The following is a 20494-nucleotide window of genomic DNA, read 5'->3' as shown; positions in this document are numbered from 1 at the left end:
CTTTATGGATATTTCGGGGTCAATTCCTTTTGTTTTAAATTGGATACCACACCAATTAGAATTTTCTACGATTTTTAGGTGAGGGTCCTTTTACTAAGGCAGGCTAGTGCATCTTAGCACGCGCTAAAAGCTAACATCTGCTAACACGCCCATTATATATGCTATGGATGTGTTGCCATGTGTTAGCATTTAGCGCACGCTAAGACGCACTAGTGCGCCTTAGTAAAAGGACCCCTTGGGTTTTCAGGATCTCCCTGAGAGAATTTTGCTTGCAAGTGAAACAGCATGCATAACTCATGCATATTTTCCTCATGCATATACATTAGGAATATCCTGGAAACCCAAGCAGATTGGCGTCCAAGGGAACTAGAGGTTGCCTACCCCTGTAACTGAAATACTGAATTATGTGGTGTGAAAGACTGATGGGGGAAAAAAGGAGGAGGAGGAGGCACCTCAGAAAAGTTTTGCAACACATAAGCCACAAACGTGAGGTCCAAAATAAGGGAGCACTGCTGAAACACAGCCCCTGTTGAGTCAATTTGTCCACTTGTTTTACATATTGGATATGGAAGGCTAAGAAGTCATCAACTTTTAAGACTGTTGGTCTTTTATATATTGTGGCTTCTCGTATGCGTATTGTGACGATTGATTCTTTTGGTTCAAAGAAGAGTGATCAAGATGATAAAGGGGATGGAACTCTTCTTGGATGAGGAAAGACTAAAACGGTTAAGGCTCTTCAGCATGGAAAAGAGACGGCTGAGGGGAGATATGATTGAAGTCTACAAAATCCGGAGTGGAGTAGAACCGGTACAAGTGGATCGATTTTTCACTCCGTCAAAAATTACAAAGACTAGGGGACACTCGAAACTGCAGGGAAATACTTTTAAAACCAATAGGAGGAAATATTTTTTCACTCAGAGAATAGTTAAGCTCTGGAACGCGTTGCTAGATATTGTGGTAAAAGTGGATAGCATAGCTTGTTTTAAGAAAGGTTTGGCCAAATTCCTGGAGGAAAAGTCCATAGTCTATTATTAAGACATGGGGGAAGCCTCTGCTTGCCCTGGATCGGTAGCATAGAATGTTGCTACTCTTTGGGTTTCCGGAATCTTATGTTGCTCTTTGGGGTTCCAGAATCTTCCTATTTTTTTAGGATTCTGAATGGAATGTTGCTACTCTTTGGGTTTTGGTCAGGTACTAGGGACCTGGATGGCCACTGTGAGAATGGGCTACTGGGCTTGATGGTCCATTGGTCTGACCCAGTAAGGCTATTTTTATGTTCCCATTTTTGGACCTCAGACTTGTAGCTTATATGTGGAAATTATATTAATTGGCAAAAAAATTCAATAAATGTGATATAGATCTCTATGTATATCAGTCAGATAATTTTCTGACCCCTGAAAATTTGACTCAGAACTGTAAATATGATTATCAGATACTTTTTGTTAGTTTAAAAAAATCAATTTTACCCATTTTGCAAGGAATTCGATGTGTTTTACGTGATTTCAGACCTTTCACCCCTGCCATTGTTTTTCTTATCTTATAAAAGAATTCTTCTCTAGTCCCTCACATTGGCTGTGCCAGCTTCCGGAACTGCATGCCAGTGTTGAGAAAACTCCGAGAAGGAGATTTGATGATAGGAAATGAAATTTCTTGGAAGATGAGACAGTGGAAACCAGGAGCGTCTGTTCAAAAATTAAACAGTGAATCTCTCCTAAAGAGGGAAGGGTTAGCATCCCTGACTTGTGGTTGCTAATTAAATTGCAATGTTTATATTCCCTTTGTCCTTTATTGAGGGCTCCTGGGAGACTTTCAAACAAGAACCACTGTTTTAGGTGGTATGTTTTACACTCTGCATGGGCTTGCATCTCGCAGTTATAACTACCCACTGGATTGCAAGCTTGTTTTCAATGGGAAAATTCATGCAGGGTTCCCCTTTGAACCCCTCTTCGCAGTGAGGGTATTTGCTCTTATGTTGAAATGAATGTGTGTACATATAGGGCTAGATTCACTAAGCAAACCGATTGTGTGCCGAGCGGTTTGCGACCCCTTATTGAGCAAATTTCCCTCTCCTGTTCTACTGAAGCCCTGCTCTCTGCCCTGTCAGCGCCGATCTCCTGCAGCCCCGAACGTCTCCTGCAGCCCTGATCTGCCTGCCTTGGCTCTCGCGGTCCTGCACCCCTGGGCTTGCCTGCCCCGTATGCCTGCCTGACATATCCTCGCTGCTCCCCCCTGGCTCTGCCGCCTTCCCTCCAGTGCAACCCCGCTTTAAACCCATGGGCTCGCACTGAAGGGAAGGAAGGAAGAGGCTGCCGCTGCCACATGTTACAGCACTGCCCCGAACACGTCTGCCCCAACAGTAACAGCACTGCCCCGAAGAGGGTTAAACCCACGAGCTGTAAAAGTTTAAAGTTAAAAAAAAAAAAGTCATGTCTAGGATGGGTCTGTGCGGTCTGCGCATGTGCACCGATCGCACATGCGCGAGCCGTGCAGGCAGATGGGGGCGTTCCTCTGATTGCCCCCATCTGCATATTTTTGTTTTCTGAATTGGTCGGACCGGATCAGGCCCGATCTGGGCAGGTTAGTGAATCCTGGCCACAAAAAGTGTGCAGGGCTTACAAAATGGAGGCTGCACTTACGAGGGGGTGCTGAAAAGTTCTCAGCCCGGCCAAGAAGGGAAAGAAGCAGGCTGGTGCGATTAGCGAGGCCCTGCCACAAAAGGTGGGGCCTCCCGGGTCTGGGGAGAAGGAGGAGCAGAAGGGAAAGATGAAATGAACAGGAGCCATTAAGGAAAAAAAAAGAGGTGGGAACAAGGAGCGGCGGGCCTCATTTAAAAAAAAGGGATTTCACGACGCAGCCATTCTTGTAGCGGTACGCCGGAATATCGAGAACACCCGCCCTCCCGCCTACCTTCCTAATTGTAGCACACTGCCGGCATTAACGCTATGGCCGAGCTCGTCGAATCAGGCAGGATTAGTGATCCAGGGGGCCACCAGATGAGCGGGGGAGGGGGAAGGCCATATAGGAGGAAGGGGGCTAGGATTTGAGTCACTCTAAAGTGAGGGCTCCTACCCCTCAATGGCTAATGAGAAACCTCTCATGGACGGAGGGACACGCCTGACAAGTGACCAGTGGTCGCTTGAACGGCGAAAGGGGTCTGGGGCAGTAAGCGGGGTCCAAGAAGCTTGGACGGAGGCTCGGGCCAAGTGGAAGTAGGCTTGAACAGTGGTGCCTACTCGTCTACAATCAATTACACGCTCCGAGAATGAGTAATGTGAAGGGCAGCGGCCCCAGCTTTCCCCGCTGTGTGTGATTATGTGGCCCCCGGGTCTAGATTAGGACAGGTACTGGCTAGGGTAGGAATTAGTAATAGATAAGTATTTATTGTCAGAGCTAAGCATTGTTATATCTAGGTAGGAATTAAGTTGCATGTTGGATAATTACTGTATTGTGTTTCGTTATGTAACTATGCTTCGGCCCTACAATAAACTTCTTAGTGGAAATTTACCATGGACTCGGATTGAAGTTTGTTGGGTGGGGGAAGGAGTTGGATGTGGCGGAATCAGGGAGACCCAGCTGAGGCCTCCCCGTGTTGTGACATGGAGCCGTGAAACTTACAAGTTATTCCACATTGTCACCCCTAAGTTCAAAACACTTGGCACATCGTGTCTGAAGTTTCTGTAACCCTTCCAAAACAAATACTCTGGTGTCTAGTCACTGAAATAAGGCTCCACCGCTGCAATCACCTCTGAACCACTCAAAAATTGGCGCTCTTTCCAACTCCTTTTAGGGTTTGGAAACGGAAAATAGTCCGATGGAGCAAGATCTGGTGAGTAGGGTGAACGGTCTATATACTAAAAGCCCAACCGCGTCAAAACATCCATCGTTTTGGATTGTCTTGCAAAAAGAGATATCCTTTCTGCAGCTTCCGTCGCCTTTTTTCCCCCCCTCAATACCTCCTGTAATTGGCACAGCATGTTACAGTAGTATTCTGCATTAACTATTTGGCTCCTTGGAAGCTAGTCAGTCATTACAGCATCTTCCTGATCCCAAAACACTATGGCCATAACCTTTCCCATGTACTGACAAAATGAATCTTTAATGTAAACCACTTGCATTCCATGTACTGACTAAACGTATCTTTATTGTAAACCGTTTCTATCCCATATACTGTCAAATGTATCTTTATTGTAAACCGCTTCGAACTTCACGGTATAGCGGTATATAAGAAATAAATTATTATTATTATTATTATTCCTGACATCTCTGCCGCTGCTGGGGGGAGGGTGTTGGTTGGCAACGGGAGAGATTGAACATCTTTCCCGCTTTTTGTTGTGTTGGTGGGTTTTTTTTTTTTCTTTTTGCGTTTTTTTCTGCACATGTGCCCATCGCTATCACCAGCGATGGGCACATGCAAATGTGGCGAGTCTTCGCTACTCTCCGCTAACCTCATTTACATGAGCATTTTTTAACGCAGTTTTTTTAAGAATCTAGGCCTGAAAGTTTGCACTCCACTTCTTCACTGGGGAGTATGGTGCGCATTTGTCACTCGGGGCTAGATGCTCTAAAAATTGTCACTCTAGCTGACTGTTCGCTGATTCATTGAGTGATTTTAAAACGGGACGGATATACAATGGACTTTCCATGCAAATTAGTTGTGCGGAGGTCGACCTTAATCCCACCCCACCAGTTGCTGAAAAAAGGAACTTTCACAAGTGTGCAGAGCCAGCAGAAGAAGCCTGAACAGTTGAGAGCCTCAGCTGTTCAGGGCAGGAAACCTTTTTTTGTTATATTTTTTTTCAGTGGGCACAGATGTTGTGTATAGTGTTAACCACGCACAATATCTGTCCCCACAAAAAAAAAAGTTGTGCCACCTCCCCATTCACAATCACAGCTGCTGTACGCCCCACCCCCACCCAACGACATCTGCAGGTCCCCGATACCATCCGTATCCCCATGACAGCGATGCATCCAGAGAGACAGGAAAGATTCCTACTCCCTCCTGCCTCAGCAACCCGATGCATCTGGGCCACCGAGCCCCCCCCCCCTGTCATTTCCCCATGTTCCCGCTCAACACCCCACCACCATCCCACAAACAAGACCCCAAAAGACAGCCCTGGTGGTCTGGTCAGCTGAGTGTTTGTGTGTGTGTGTGTGGGGGGGGGGGGGGGAATTAGCTCAGAACCCCTCCCAGCTCAAGCACCCTCCAGCCCCTCTCCCATACCTCATTGTAGAAGCCAGCAAGAGGGATACCCACTCCCTTTTGCCAGCAGACCCGCCTCTTCAAAATGGCAGGCTTTTCCCTTTCCGGTGCATCCTGAGATGCTCCGGGGAGGGGCCTAAAGCCCTGATTGGCCTGGATACCTGAATCCCTTACTATGGGAGGGGCCTTAGGTACCCAGGCCAATTGGAGTCAGGCCCCTCCTGGCTAGTTGGATTTTCAGGATAGCCACAATGAATATGAATGAGATAGATTTGCATACCAAATTTATTGTTTATTGTTGGAAAATCTGACAGGCTAGGCGTCCTCCATTTTAAACTGCTGGGAAGACACCTTCCTTCATTTTTTCACCACAGCAACTCCTCTTGAGCCTCAAAACTATTTCTAGACACTTCTCATGCCTCCTCGTTTCCTGACCCCCGGGAGGAGTCCGGTCTAGCAATCACCCCCAACTTCTAGCTTAGGTGAAATCCCAAGCTGTAATGCACACATTCTATCTAATTTTCCCCAGATATTTCACTGTACCTCTAATCACTCTAAAGTAATTACCTAGTAGACATATCCCTTGCCTGTAACTTTCAACCCTGACATATCATTGTTTGTAAACACTTCACTTTCTTTCCTGGGTTAGAAAGGAGATAAGACCCACTCACTTTTTCCAGTGCTTAAGGGTTCGACCTCCACACCATTTGAAGTTTCTTTCCTTGAGCATCCTGTTTCTAGAGGACAGAAAAGAGGCAACACACCATTTCTCTCCCCCCTCCACAATTTAAAACCCAGGGCGGTGGTCCCCAACCCTGTCCTGGAGGACCACTAGCCAGTTGGGTTTTCAGGATATCCCTAATGAATATGCATGGAGCAGATCTGCATTCCTATCATCTTCGTTACATGCATATCTCTTTCAGGCTATCCTGAAATCACAAATGTAACGAACTTGTGTGACTTGGCTGAGAAAACCTATCCAAGTCGAGTAATGTTAAATTTTATATGAAACCCTCAGAGTCCTGCGCTGTTCGGTGTAATCACTGAGACAGCTAATGGCAGGTGAGCAGTTATCTTTCATTGGGTATTCATATTTTTTGTTTTACTTTTACATTTTTTAATCTCTTGAAGCGTTCTTTTGTCTAAGGGCACTGTATTACATGCAACTTGACAACTAAAATGACTAGCGACACTTATCTTTAGTTGGTTGCTTGTGTATCAGGGACGCGCAGCCGGTACACAAAGAACCCGATGGGACCCGTTTCGCTGATTAAGGCTTTGTCAAGGGTCAAACGATTCAGGTGAGCACAGCTAGATGGCGCCATCTTTGACCTGTTAAGCACAGGTCTAGCTGTGCTCACCTGAATCGTTTGACCCTTGACAAAGCCTTAATCGGCGAAACAGGTCCCGTCGGGTTCTTTGTGTACCGGCTGAGCGTCCCTGATACACAAGCAACCAACTAAAGATAAGTGTCGCTAGTCATTTTAGTTGTCAAGTTGCATGTAATACAGTGCCCTTAGACAAAAGAACGCTTCAAGAGATTATTAAAAAACGTAAAAGTAAAACAAAAAATATGAATACCCAATGAAAGATAACTGCTCACCTGCCATTAGCTGTCTCAGTGATTACACCGAACAGCGCAGGACTCTGAGGGTTTCATATATAATTTAACATTACTCGACTTGGATAGGTTTTCTCAGCCAAATCACACAAGTTCGTTACATTTGTGATTGTATTGAGTTGGAACTTGTTACCATTGTATGTGCAGTAGTGATTGGCTATCCTGAAAACCAGACTGGCTAGTGGTCCTCCAGGACAGGGTTCTTGGGAACCACCGACCTAGGGGACCACACTACCCCATTGGTCATATCCCGATGAGGCAAACCAACTACTGTATATGAACATTCTCCTCAAGAAACTCAACTGCTCTACAGAGCTGAACTGTACTCCAGTCAGGCATTAGATTTAGCATCAGTATTAAGGACTACTCAGGATTGTAAATTACTAGAACACATACTCACAAAATAAAAGGACAACCCTGAAGGAGAGCTCAGTTATACTCTCAAGAAAAAAAAACAAAAACCCAACGTCTTGATTTCTGACCATCTTCTGATGCACTTCTAGTAGAAAACATGGTTGATTTTTGAATACTTTGTGATCAAGTTCAGGATAACCCAGAAGTCCAACATTCACATTAAATCTTCCTTAATTCTTTCTACAGAGCATCAGAACGTAGGAGAAGCTCTGTGGTGGTCAATCTGGACAAGTTCGAGGTATTTCCTGGAGACCTGCTCGTATCTGATGGGGCTGCGGATTATCTGCGTTATTCAACCCTGTTTCTCAATGCAGGTCGGAAAGTCCACGTAAAACCTATGCGGGTCATGGTAAAACATACAGAAAGTATCCATAACACAAATACAAACAAGCCGCTAACCATCAATGGGTTCATCAAATGACAGAGGAGGGAATTCTATAATCAGTGCCGGTAACGGCGGTCACCTAAGAAGCGGCCACCGATATATCATGTCAATCATGACGCAGCGCCGATTATAGAATATTGATAATACATCAGAGGACTGCAGAACCTTCGTTTAGCCTACTTCCTAGACCCGCCCGCAGGCCCGCCCAGTACCTTCCATCCCCTCCCTGTAATGCCCTAATCCCGCCCCCAGTCCCGCCCTAGCCCGCCGCTGCCTGCTCTTGTCGGTCAGGGAGGACGTCCGCGCATGCGCGGATGCCACGCGATGCCATCGTGCGCTGACTTTCTCCCTGCCCGATGCGATTTGAGGAGGCTTTTCAAAACCCCGGACCAAGTGCCGGGTTTTGAAAAGCCATCTGGACCCCCGGACGTCCTCAAAAGGAGGACATGTCCAGCGAAATCCAGACATCTGGTAACCCTACCCTACTCCACTTCCCCAACGCCTGATCAGCTCTCTTGTTGCTATTTCAACATTTCCTTTCCTTCTGTCCTTATGATTTCTGTGTATTCCGTACACCATCGCTTCCTCCAATTTATTACAGCTGGAGTGCACATTTGCATCCTCCTCTAATTAGCAATGTCTGCGTTTTAATTTCCATGTTAGAAACGAAGAAAGCAAAGTGGCCGTTCTCCAAGAAAGGATCTGTAAGTATTTCTGAATAAGTATCTGACCTTCAGTCAAAATGAATACATACAGGTAAGTTGAAAACAAACCTAATGTTTTGTTTTGGGTTTTTTTCAGACTAGAGACAAGCATAAGCAGCTCTCGGACCTAGAAAGCTGTCTTCAGGCCTTTAAAATTTCGGATTTCAGGGAATATGAGTTCCGCAGTTTGAAGGTACGCCATTTCTGTTGCGAGTCTGTCTTTGCATAGCCTTGCAACACCTCACTTATTTCCTTCGTTTGTAGCCACTGACTGGCAGGGTAATTTGCTCATCCATTTTTGGGGGTGAAGTAGTTCTTTAATTGCAAAAAATAGGTCTGAATACCATTGCCCGCCCAGAAGAGGGTAGAACAATAGCACACCCCAGTGGAGGAGTAGCTTAATGGTTAGAACAGTAGACTGAAATCCTGGGGAACTGGGTTCAATTCCTGCTGCGGCTCCATGTGACCCTGGGCTTGTCACCCCTCCTCCTTTCTGCGCCTTTTCTTTTTCAGCTCCACACACACACACACACACACACACACTGGTGTCTCAGGGCCCCATCTGGAGGGCCTCCGCGCATGCACAGATGTCAATGTGATGATATCATGCATGTGTGTGATGTCATCGAAGTCCACACACTTCCGAATGCCCTCGAGCCGGGGCCCCCCCAATTTAGTGTGCCGCCGGCTTGCATAGTTTGCGAGACACGCTATATGGGGTGCACTCAGACATCCCGTCATAAGTTACAAGGGTACACATGCTACCCACCCACTAAAAATTAAATTTTATTTTTTTGCCTAGGATAGAAAGTACTACCATATATACTCAAATATAAACCAGGATTTTGGGGCCAAAAATTGGGGTCCCGGTTTATATTCGGGCCAGTGCCCCCCTCCCCTCCCCTCCCAGACTTATTGCAGACTACTGCCAGGCTCTGCACCCTGCCCCCCTCTCTGCCCTGTCCATCGTACCTGCTCTGCCGATACCTGGTGGTCCAGAGGTGCAGCGGACTGCCACGAGTTCTGGTTTCTTCAGCCGCTGAGCAGCATGAGTAGGAGTGCACTTTGGCGCTACTCAGCTTCCTGACTGGCTCCCGCAAATTCTCATGAGAAGGGGGCTGTATGCAGTGCCTGGTAGGGAGAGGGCTGGGTGCAGTGCCTGACAAGGGATGGAGGGAAGGGAGCTGGGTGCAGTGCCTGGCAGGAGGAGGGGCTGGGTGCCGAGCCTGACAGGGAATGGAGGGAAGGGGGCTGGGTGCAGAGCCTAACAGGGGAGGGAGGTAGCGCTGGGTGCAGATCCGGGCAGGGCACTTGAATATTAAGTCGCCCAACTTATATTCATATCAAACATTTTTCCTCCTTTTTGGGGGGAAAATGGGGGTCTCGACTTATATTCGGATCGACTTATATTCGAGTATATACGGTAAATTAAAATCAGCTCAAACTTTCAAATATTTATAGTAGGACAGCACAAACAACTTATCTTGAAATAACGCCTCAATTAAAATAGCACAAAAACCATTTAAAGATTTTTGGTAACACCTCAGCAGTAGTGGCAGGTCAGTGAGAAGCAGGTGGCACTGAATATCTGGAGCTAATATAGCCAATGACTGTCGGCATTTTTGAAAACGTCGCCTGCTGCTGGCTGGTGTATGTTTTGCAACCAGGTGAATGTTGCCGTCTTAGACTAAAATATGAGATGATGCAGCCATCGACAGCTTATTATACTGCCTGTTTATGCTAATGGACGTTTCTGTAATTTTAGAAACGTTTCACCGAATGAGCTTCGGTGTTCAAAATATGAGGCAAGCTTAAAATGGCAATGTTTGCTGTGTTGCCAGTGAGCAAGACTATCGCTAGGAGATAATAATTATGACAAATGTTGACTGCTATGTTTGTTAAGCGGTATAGAAAAAAAAAATTTTTTTTAATTCTTTATTCATTTTCAAACTTGCAATAAGTGTGATAAAATGTCCAAACAAATTAACAATATCTATATCACTTAATAATCATCAATGGTAACAGTGATAAATACTTAACTCCCCCCCGTTCCCCCCCTTACCTATCAAATAATCAATACTTATACAATACATAACTATAAAATCCCCCCCCTTCCCTCACAATTGAACTTTTAAATTTAAGGGAAAAGAAAATTTCATCTATTCAGTACAATACTTTGTTAATGGCTCCCAAACATCTTGAAATTTCTTGAAACTACCCTGCTGTATTGCCTGAAATCTCTCCATTTTATATATATATATATATATATATATATATATATATATATGACATAAGGAATTCCACCAAAAATTATAATTTAATCTACTCCAGTTTTTCCAATTATACATAATTTGTTGAATGGCAATACCAGTCATTATTAGTAATAATTTGTTATTGTTTGTAGAAATCTGACTTTTTGCTCTCATTGCCATACCAAACAGCACAGTATCATATCTAATAAACAATTAATTTGGTCTCAAATTGATTTCCAGAAATTCATAATAAATGGACAATAGAATAATAAATGATCTAAAGTCCCTGCTTTGAGATGACAGTGCCAACATCTATTAGACTTAGAGCTATCCAATTTTTGTAACCGAACAGGGGTCCATAACGCTCGATATAGAAAAATTTTAAATAAATTCCAAATGTTCGTGTTTTGTCTCCATTGACCAGGATAAGACGTGGTATGAGTTTTTACAGTCCCAGAATGTCGAAAAGAGAGCCACTTCTGATGAAAAGGTTTTGAAGCAGCAGGAAGCAGTGTGGGAGCTTTTTACCAGCGAATGCGTTTACTTTCTGGATCACCTCCTAGTTCTTAAGATGGTGAGATCTGGGAGTTCAAGTCTTCTAATTTATAACAAGCCACCTTGTACAAAGCCGCAGTGGAGATTCCCGTGTGGCAAATGCGATGCGGCTCATTCGGTTCCTATGGTCTGCGCCGCATTTGCCGCGCCGGTACTCGCTACCGCGGCTTTGTAAAAGAGGCCCAAAATGACTAACACAGTTGAGCATGACACTGTTTATTTCCAGAGTCAGAAAATGTTCTGCACCGAAAAAGCTACAGTAAAGTGGACAGCGTAGAGCGGCACAGTAGAAATCGGAATGGGACAATTCATTGCGGCCAGTTTATCGGGGGATGATTCATTGCAGCCACAATGAATCATCCTATCCCGCTGCAGCTGTTAATCATAGGGTTACCATATCTGAAGCTAAAAAATCACTGATGCATGGCCTCGCCCCCTTCTGCCCTCTGACCCGCCCCAGCCCTGCCCTCATAGAGCCTCATCTTTTCTGGAGTGCCTCTGAGCACATGCGAATGCGTGTAACATCATCCGCGCATGCTCAGAGGCCCTTTAGATGTGGCGGGGCTTTCCAAAACCCAGACAAACTGCGGGTTTTGGAAAGTCCATCCAGGCACCTAGATATGTCCTCTAAAAAGAAGACATGTCTGTTTTTTTCCCAGACGTCTGGTAACCCTAGTCATTTATCGTCGTCCCCGTCCTGCAGAATTCATCGTGGGATGTGGGCTGCTGCTTATCGGAGCAGGGAGAGCCATTTTCTCTTCCGGGGGAGGGCAGAGTTCAGCGGGGAGGGCAGGGACGAGGCCTTCCCATTACAGCGACACTGATGAGGCTACTGATGGGGAGGGGGATGTGGGGGCATCGCCTCCCCCACAACTGGCAGGGGTGCACTGGTGATGCTGAGATGGGGAGGGCAAGGAGGAGAATCTGCTTCATTGTGGCCACTTCATTACACTCAAACGGCCGCAATGAACTGGTCACGATGAAACGGCCAGAATAAACTATCATAGACCTGTACAAATGAACCAGGGTGTGCTGTAATTTGAAAATGTCAGCAATTATCAACATACTCCCTGTCCCCCCCCCCGGGCAGTTATTAACAGACCCCCAACATCTGATGTTTTCTTTCATGTCAAGTTCAATAAGAATGTGATATCGGTTCATTAACGTACCTTAAAAAATGGTTTGCCTTAAACTGATTTAATGTACTTTAACCTATAAATTCATGCATGTTAATTAGGACCTGCTAAAAAAAAAAAAATGCCATTAAAATGGCTGTGTGAAATAAACAGAAAAAATGCCTGCAAACTGGGAAAATTTTAAGAAAACCCCAAACACCAATTTTTTTGCCCAAACGCATTCATAATTTTCATTGGGGGAATCCTTTATATTTTAATTTGCTTCATTGTGGGGTTGTAGACTTCACTAAAAATCATTTAGCCCCCACTGGAACTGAAAACTCAAGGAAAGAAATGCAGTTTTATTTTTTCTGCGCACTCACATAGTATACGAGCGGGTACGCCGTATCTTTCATATTTGCTTTGTATAATTTTACTTACTGAAGGTGCTTGTAAGAAAGCTTTGCAGAGAATTCTCCAGCCCTGCAGAATGGACAGAAGTCTTCTCAGAGGCAGCATCGGGTCTTTCTCCCCCTCCCTCACAGAGATTGCACGGCGGAAGGCAGAAGTGAACCACTGCACATCAGGTCACTTCCCTCTCCTCTGCCTGCTTAGACCAAGCTGTTTATAAGAACTGCAGGAGTTCCCTGAGCAGCAAAGGAGGAAGAAGTAGGGTTACCATATTTTTCTCCGGGAAACCCCATACACTTGACCCCGCCCTGTTCCACCTCCAGCCCTGCCCCCCCCCAAGCCTCCTCTCTTCTTCCAAACGAGCTCCAGGACATGCACTCCAGATGTAGCCGGAGCTTGTTGGGGCTTTCCAAAATCCAGACAAATGCCGGGTTTTGGAAAGTCTGTCCGTGAGCCCTGACAGTCTTCTAAAAAGAGACTATCTCTGGGTTTTCCTGGCTGTCTGGTAACCCTAGGAGGAAGTGGCCCAATGTACAGTGGCTCACGTCCTCCTCCTCCTCCTCCTGCCGTATGGTCTCTGTGAGGGAAGAGGGAGGAGGAGAGCCAGCTCCAGGAGTATTATGACTACTTATCACTTATATAGCACTGAAAGGCGTACGCAGCACTGTACATTTTGACATTTATAGGTGGTCCCTGCTCGGAAGAGCTTACAATCTAACTTGGACAGACAAGACATTACATAGAGGGTAGACGATGCAGGACCCAAGGTGAGAGGAGTTAGGAGTTGAAAGCACTCTCAGAGTACAATGAAATTGGGGGGGGGGGGGCAAATGTGCCATTGGGGAGCATGGGAGAGAAATGCAAGTGTGCCATTGGGGAGAGATGCAGACCTGGTAGCTCCTCAACCAGGAAAGAGTGGCAGAAAACTTCAAACAGGAAAGGGGATAGATTCCATACAAACGTAAGGAAGTTCTTCTTCACCCAGAGAGTGGTGGAAAACTGGAATGCTCTTCCGGAGTCTGTCATAGGGGAAAACACCCTCCAGGGATTCAAGACAAAGTTAGACATGTTCCTGCTGAACAAGGATGTACGCTGGTAGGGCTAGTCTCAGTCTCAGTTAGAGCACTGGTCTTTGACCTGGGGGCCGCCGCGTGAGCGGACTGCTGGGCATGATGGACCACTGGCTTGACCCAGCAGCGGCAGTTCTTATGTTCTTATGAAATTATCCCTAAAGCCTACCCAGAGAGTGTAACCCTGCGATTAGAACAGAAATATTCCCAGCTATGAAATAGAAATAACAATAGTGCAAGCAGAAATATTTGGCCAAATTATTCAATCAAATAAACCACTTTCATAATGTCTATAATGCCCGATTCTGAGACATCGAAAGGACCAAACGGAACAACCCAGCCATACACAGCACCAGAGTAAAAATAGATTTCTTACCAGGCACCAAGCAGTAACCAATATCTCTGGGCAACTGGAAACAGTTCGGTTCAAGGTCTCTAGATTCCCATCCATCAATAACTAATAACCTTAGCATTCGTATGTTAAAATGTTCTATTTTTATATCAGTGCTGAGAGACAGAGATAACCAGTAATCAGAACCTGTCTGAACTACAAAGTATGCAGCATATCTTAAATAATGTTACAAAACTGATTCCCATAAGTACACCCAGGAAAATACATATATGGCTTGCTCATGGATGCATATCATACTGATTAGTAATAATACATGTACTTATCTTACCTACTGTCTCTTGCTAATGAAGGATAATTCTTTAGAATACCCTAAGTACTTTATATAAGACCCATCTCCTAGCTTACATAGCTCTAACATCATTTTATCTAGCACTTGCATAAACATTCCTAGTACCTCCTTGCACAGACAGTATCTGTCATAGTAAATCACTGGACTCAGCAGAAACCATATGTTCACTAATTTCTGTTCCTGTACAGACCCACCCCCCTTTTATATGCCAGCAGTGGCTTTCAGTGAGAAACACTGAATGCTGGCCTCCGAACTCCCCCACATTCCTTTTCTGTTAATACTATCTGCGACTGTACAATTCATGACAGCAGAGAAACCTGGGTTTATGATTTCCTTCGTGTGCCATTGGGAAGGGTGGGGGAAACTGGAACTTGAAGAGGAAAATAAGGGGAAATTAGCCTTAGAAGGAGAAACTTCCATGCAAAAATGCTAAACAGTGCAGAATTTTGCAGAATTCTCCCAGTGCAGAAGATACAAATGTACTGTGACCCTTATTCAATTCATCCAGCTGTCAGACCCAATTAGCTTGAAACTTGTGGGAAACTTGTTTGCCTAATTGAGAATGACCAGAACCTGATGCAAAGTTATTTTCAATAGGGTAAAATGGAAAAGCACCAACATTTTGTATATATGCATAGTATTCGCTCATTTTCTACTGAGGCAACAGCAAAATATTTCGGCTGTTCCAGTATTCAGAGTCTACACTTGCCTCATTTCTGTTATATAAACGGCATTTCTGTAGTTCCAGACTATTTTCTATGATTCATTCATGTTTCATTCATGTTTCCTTAATTCTTTGCCCTGCATTTAATTTTTTTGCCTAATGTTTCTGAAGTCTTGTCCGTGAAAGCTTTCTAAGCTATGGAAGTTAATAAAAGCAATGTACTGTCCCATTTAGGTATTTATGAACACATTAAAATATCTCCAAAACAATGAACACCTCTTAGATGTGGACTTGTGGAGGCTTTTTGCAAACCTGGAAGAATTAAGGCAGGTAAGAAAAACTGGAAAGGATGATGGGTTACGGGGATTCAAGCTTCTGATATGTTATTTGGTATTTTACTATTATATAGGTTGGGGTTTGGGGGTAATGGGATAAGCTTGTAAGTTTAGCCATTATTGTATTACAATTGTTGACTTTCTCTGTTTTATATTTTGCATAACTTCAATAAAAATGATTACAGTACTCTCCCGATATTCGCGAGGGTTCCGTTCCGTTCCAGGAACCCCCGCGAATGTTGGAAAACCGCAAATGCGGTTTTTAGCGGGGGAGGCAGGAAAGGGCAGCCGGAGCGCCAGCGAGTGAAGGAAATCACTCGCAGTATGCTACGACCGCCTCTTCCTGCACTAAAGTCGGGCCTCACCAATCAGGAGCTGCATGTCAAAGCAGCTCCTAATTGGTGAGGCCTGACTTTAGTGCAGGAAGAGGCGGTTGGAGCATACCACGAATGATTTCCTTCACTCACCAACGCTCCAGCAGCCCTCTCCTGCCTCTCTGGCTGTCCTCTCCTGCCCAATCATTCATGATTGGAAAATACCGCGAGTGACCGGGACCGCGAATCGCCGACCACGAATGACGGGGGAGCACTGTATACAAAAAAAAAAAAAGAAAAACAGGAAAGATCAGTAGAAACATCTGTCCAACCCAGGACATTTCTCTAACCCTATGAATCAGAAATGGGCCAAGTTTTACCTGGTGACAACCCCATTTCATACTGCAGTTTTGGATAAGGGGGGATGGGGAATTCTGTGGATTGGTTCTTTTTATGGTTGAAAAATCTTCAGCCATTATTCTTCTCTTCAAATATTGTTCCTTCCCATTAGCACCTCTTGCAGTAATTAATACAGAGAACTTTCAGAAAGTATTTATTGGCGCTACATTTGATACTATATATTCAGAGAGAGATTTGATCAAGTTAGCTGTGCGGAATGTTGGCAAAGTTAACTGGATATCTATTTGATTTAATTAGATCTAATATACATGTATACGATGTCTGTCGTAACCGAAAAACAATAATTGCATAGCACTGAATGTCATTGTTAGCTGATTAACAGTTTTTATCTAACTCCAGCATTCCTCTTAGTTAAATTTTAACAGGACATGAGGTTGTCTACTTCAAACATAATAAGTGGATGCCAGATTTGGACCAAATAACGGGTCATTTATCTAGATAACTCATGTCTACTGGATTAATGGCCGTTATATTTTCATGCTACTCTTGTTCAACAAAGTTTTATTGGTGCATCAGTGCTGTTCAGGTTCATCAGTTCTGTTCTTTATTTACTTAGGTGAGCCTCAGTTTTATAATTAGTCTTCTTAACTCTATGAAGAACCAATGGACAGACTCTGAACCTCCATCCTCTTATACTATTACATCTACACTAACAAAGGTATGCATTTGACGCATGTTAAGGATAAGCAGGGGCGAAACTTTCCTTTCAGGGTTGTTTCATTTAATTTCTGTATTTTAGATCACTCTTTTGCTAAGGTATGCGTTTGAGCGCGCATTTAGCGCATACTAAATCAACGCCTGCGCTAACCGTTAACGTGTCCATAGGATAACATGCATGCATTACCATTTAGCGCGTGCGCTAATATTCACCGCGCGCTAAAAAGCATAGCGCACCTTAGTAAAAGAAGGGGCAAATCACTTTGGCACATGCCAATGAGCATAGACACAACTTTAGTATGCGCTAAAACAGAAATACAGTAAAATAAACATTTATTTGCGGGGAGAGTGTGGTGCAGTGGTTAAAAACTACAGCCGCAACACCCTGAGGTTGTGGGTTCAAATCCACGCTGTTCTTTATGACCCTGGGCAAGTCACTTAATCCCCCCAACTTGCCTCAGCTACATTAGATAGATTGTGAGCCTGTTGGGACAGACAGGGAAAATATGCTTGAGTACCTGAATAAATTCATGTAAACCGTTCTGAGCTCCCCTGGGAGAACAGTATGGAAAATGGAATGAATGAATATTGGGTGTGAAGTGATGCAAAACGAGAAATATCGATTGAGAGTGCTTTAACAGCCTTTTAAATAAATAGTAGGAATTATTTTTTTTTCATTCAATGAATAGGAGGATGTAGTTATCATATCTGGGTTTTAAAAATGTTGGACAAGTTGGAGGAAAAGTCCTTAGTCTGCTATTGAGATAAATATATGGGAAGCCACTGCTGTCCCTGGGATTGGTAGCATGAAATGTTGGAACTATTTGGGTTTCTGCCAGGTTCTTGTGACCTGAATTGGCCACTGTTGGAAACAGGATACCCGGCTAGATGAACTATTGGTCTGAACCAGTGTGGCTATTCTTATGTTCTTCCTATTTCTCAGTTCTCCAATCAGTGGCGTAGTGAAGGTGAGTGGCATCCAGGGGGGTGGTGCCACTCCCTCTTCTTACCGACCCCTCCCCCTTCCCCTGTACTTTTTTAATTTTCAGGTGTGAGCAACATTACAGATTTGCTGCTCATGTCGTGTTGGCTATCCCTCTGACGTCACTTTCTAAGCATATGGCCCGGAAGTGACGTCAGAGAGAGGCGATTCTAACAAGGGTAGCGAGTCCGTAATGCTGCTTGCACAGAGAAAGGTAGGGAAGGGGGTGCAAGCATTCAGCAGGGGGGTTGGGAAGGAGTGGAGTGCGGCGAGGAGGACGGATGCTGGCTTCCCTACCAAGACCACGTCTGGAGCGGACCACCTCCCCCCCCCCCCACTTACAATACTCCCCCAAAATTCGTAGGGGTTCCGTTCCAGGAACCCCCGTGAATTTTGAAAAACCACAAATGCAGTTTTTCACCTGTCAAAAGGCAGGGGAGGCAGGTGAGGGCAGCCGGAGCACCGGCGGGTGAAGAAAATCACTAGCGGTCTGCTCCGACCGCCTCTTCCTGTAGTAAAGTCGGGCTACACCAATCAGGAGCGGCTTTGACACGCAGCTCTTGATTGGTGTAGCCCAACTTTACTACAGGAAGAGGCGGTGGGAGCAGACCGCAAATGAGCGAGTACTCCGCTACTGTCTCCAATTATGAATAGCATCCTTAATCTTAGAAATCTTTTCTGAGATTTATATCAGTGAGGGCTTCAGTTTATTTCCTATTAAATACAACCTGTTGGAATGCTGAGCTACCTAAGTGCTTTATTTTATATTCAGACTTCTTATTATAAAAACAAAAATGCCATATATATTGATACGGAGAACACTTGGGCAGCTACAGAAGTCAGATGTATGAATTTCTATTCCAAAATGTGCCATGTGTTTGAAAATGCTTCTGATAAAACATTTGAACTTTTTTGTCTCGTAGTATTTCAAGGGCATTCTCTGCCAGAGGCACCAGCTGTTCTGCCTCAATTACACGTCGGCTATTTTTTACCTCGAGAGCTTGAAGTCGAGAGAAGACTTTGGCGTCTACCTAAAAGTAACGTTTCTTCTTTTCTGTCCTACGCTGACTGTATTTGCTGTTCCAAAGCGCAGGTGCATTCGCCTGAAGAGTGGGAAGACGGCTCCCAGCCGAGCGTTCTAAGTGAATAGACTACAATTGGCCCATGTAGAAAGCTTTGAAAATTGCCCTCCTCCTAAAGAGGAATAGGTGTAATGAGATGGGTCTATTCCAGTGATCTCAAACTCGAACCCTTTGCAGGGCCGCATTTTGGATTTGTAGGTACTTGGAAGGCCTCAGAAAAAAATAGTTAATGTCTTAATAAAAAAATGACAATTTTGCATGAGGTAAAACTCTTTATAGTTTATAAATCTTTCCTTTTGGCTGAGGGCCTCTTCTATCAAACTGCGCTAGCAGTTTGTAGTGCAGAGAGCCGTGCTGAATGTCTCGCGTTGCTCCTGACACTCATAGGAAGTCTATGAGCGTCGGGAGCAGCATGGGCCATTCGGCACTATTCCAGAGAAAGGAAAATGGTAAAACCAGAGGGCACAATTAGAGGTTGAGGGGTGGTAGATTCAAGAGTAATGTTAGGAAATTCTTCTATACGGAGAGGGTGGTTGACGCGTGGAACGCGCTCGCGAGGGAGGTGGTGGAGAAGAAAACGGTGACAGAATTCAAACAAGCGTGGGATGAACACAGAGGATTTCTAATCAGAAAATAATGGGTATACATTGAAGGAACTAAGGCCTGTACTGGGTAGGCTTGCACGGTCTGTGTCCCGTATATGGACATTCAGTTGAGGCAGGCTAGGGAGGGCATTGATGGCTGGGATGGTTAAGATGGGCTGCAGTGAACTTTGATGGAGACTCCAGTAGATAGAACCTAAGCACACTACTGGGCAGGGCTCTGGGTTTCTGGCCCAGATATATCTAAGAAAAAGGACCATTTCAATTAAATTAATTTATGGAGCATGTATGGTTAGGCAAACTGGATGGACCGTTCAGGTTTTTTCATCTGCCGTCATTTACTGTTACTATGTAATAATGCTCAGTCAAATTAACACCTAACACACATCATAGAACCACCTCCCTATCACCAGAAATACTAAAATATCACGTATCATGCTGGAAACTTCCCCACAAGGGGTCGGAATTCACCGTTTGGGGAAGAGGACTGCAGAGCTTTATCTGGAAAGGCTGGATTTTTGAGTCATATTGTAGAAGCTTTTGGCTGGTTCGAACTAAGATGGACCCGAAATTCTGAAAAATCCTTTTTGAGTTGTTTTGTGTTTTGGGACACTTTTTTCTCCACAGGGACACATGGTTGAAGGAAATATAAATCTACACTGGCGGCAAGATTTATTGAAAAATGGTGAATTCCGACCCTTGCTCTTCCTTGTGGTGAAGTTTCCAGCAAAATACGCGATATTTTCTATCAATAATTGCTTATTTAATATTACTGGTGGTAGCGAGGTGGTGCTATGATGAATCACATTGCTACCGGCGTGTTAGGTGTTAATTTGACTGAGCACGATCGTTCACATTGTTATTAGTATGTTAGTCCTATAGTGGAACGGATCTTGTTATGAATATCAAGTATTGATCAAGAGATCCGATTGAATTCTGTCTCCCGTTATTCTCTTTATTTGATTTTCAGTAGACGCTGCCCATGAGAATGGACAGGACTCTGATGCAAC

At 44.5% G+C, this 20494-nt stretch overlaps 1 protein-coding gene across 3 annotated transcripts in view; it reads left to right on the top strand.

Moving 5' to 3' along the window:
* PLEKHG7 (pleckstrin homology and RhoGEF domain containing G7) overlaps positions 1-20494 on the top strand; it is a 102018-nt gene that overhangs the window by 64074 nt on the left and 17450 nt on the right. For all 3 annotated transcript variants that reach the window (XM_033953503.1, XM_033953504.1, XM_033953501.1), the window contains exons 4-10: positions 7422-7549; positions 8284-8324; positions 8422-8517; positions 11001-11150; positions 15327-15422; positions 16718-16819; positions 18724-18837. In XM_033953503.1, the coding sequence (XP_033809394.1) occupies positions 7422-7549; positions 8284-8324; positions 8422-8517; positions 11001-11150; positions 15327-15422; positions 16718-16819; positions 18724-18837 (727 nt within the window). The remainder of the gene's footprint in view (positions 1-7421; positions 7550-8283; positions 8325-8421; positions 8518-11000; positions 11151-15326; positions 15423-16717; positions 16820-18723; positions 18838-20494) is intronic.

Source organism: Geotrypetes seraphini, chromosome 7, assembly GCF_902459505.1.
Source record: "Geotrypetes seraphini chromosome 7, aGeoSer1.1, whole genome shotgun sequence".
Classification (NCBI taxonomy): Eukaryota; Metazoa; Chordata; class Amphibia; order Gymnophiona; family Dermophiidae; genus Geotrypetes; species Geotrypetes seraphini.
Note: the sequence above shows the minus strand (reverse complement) of the source record. Positions and strands in the feature narration are given on the sequence as shown.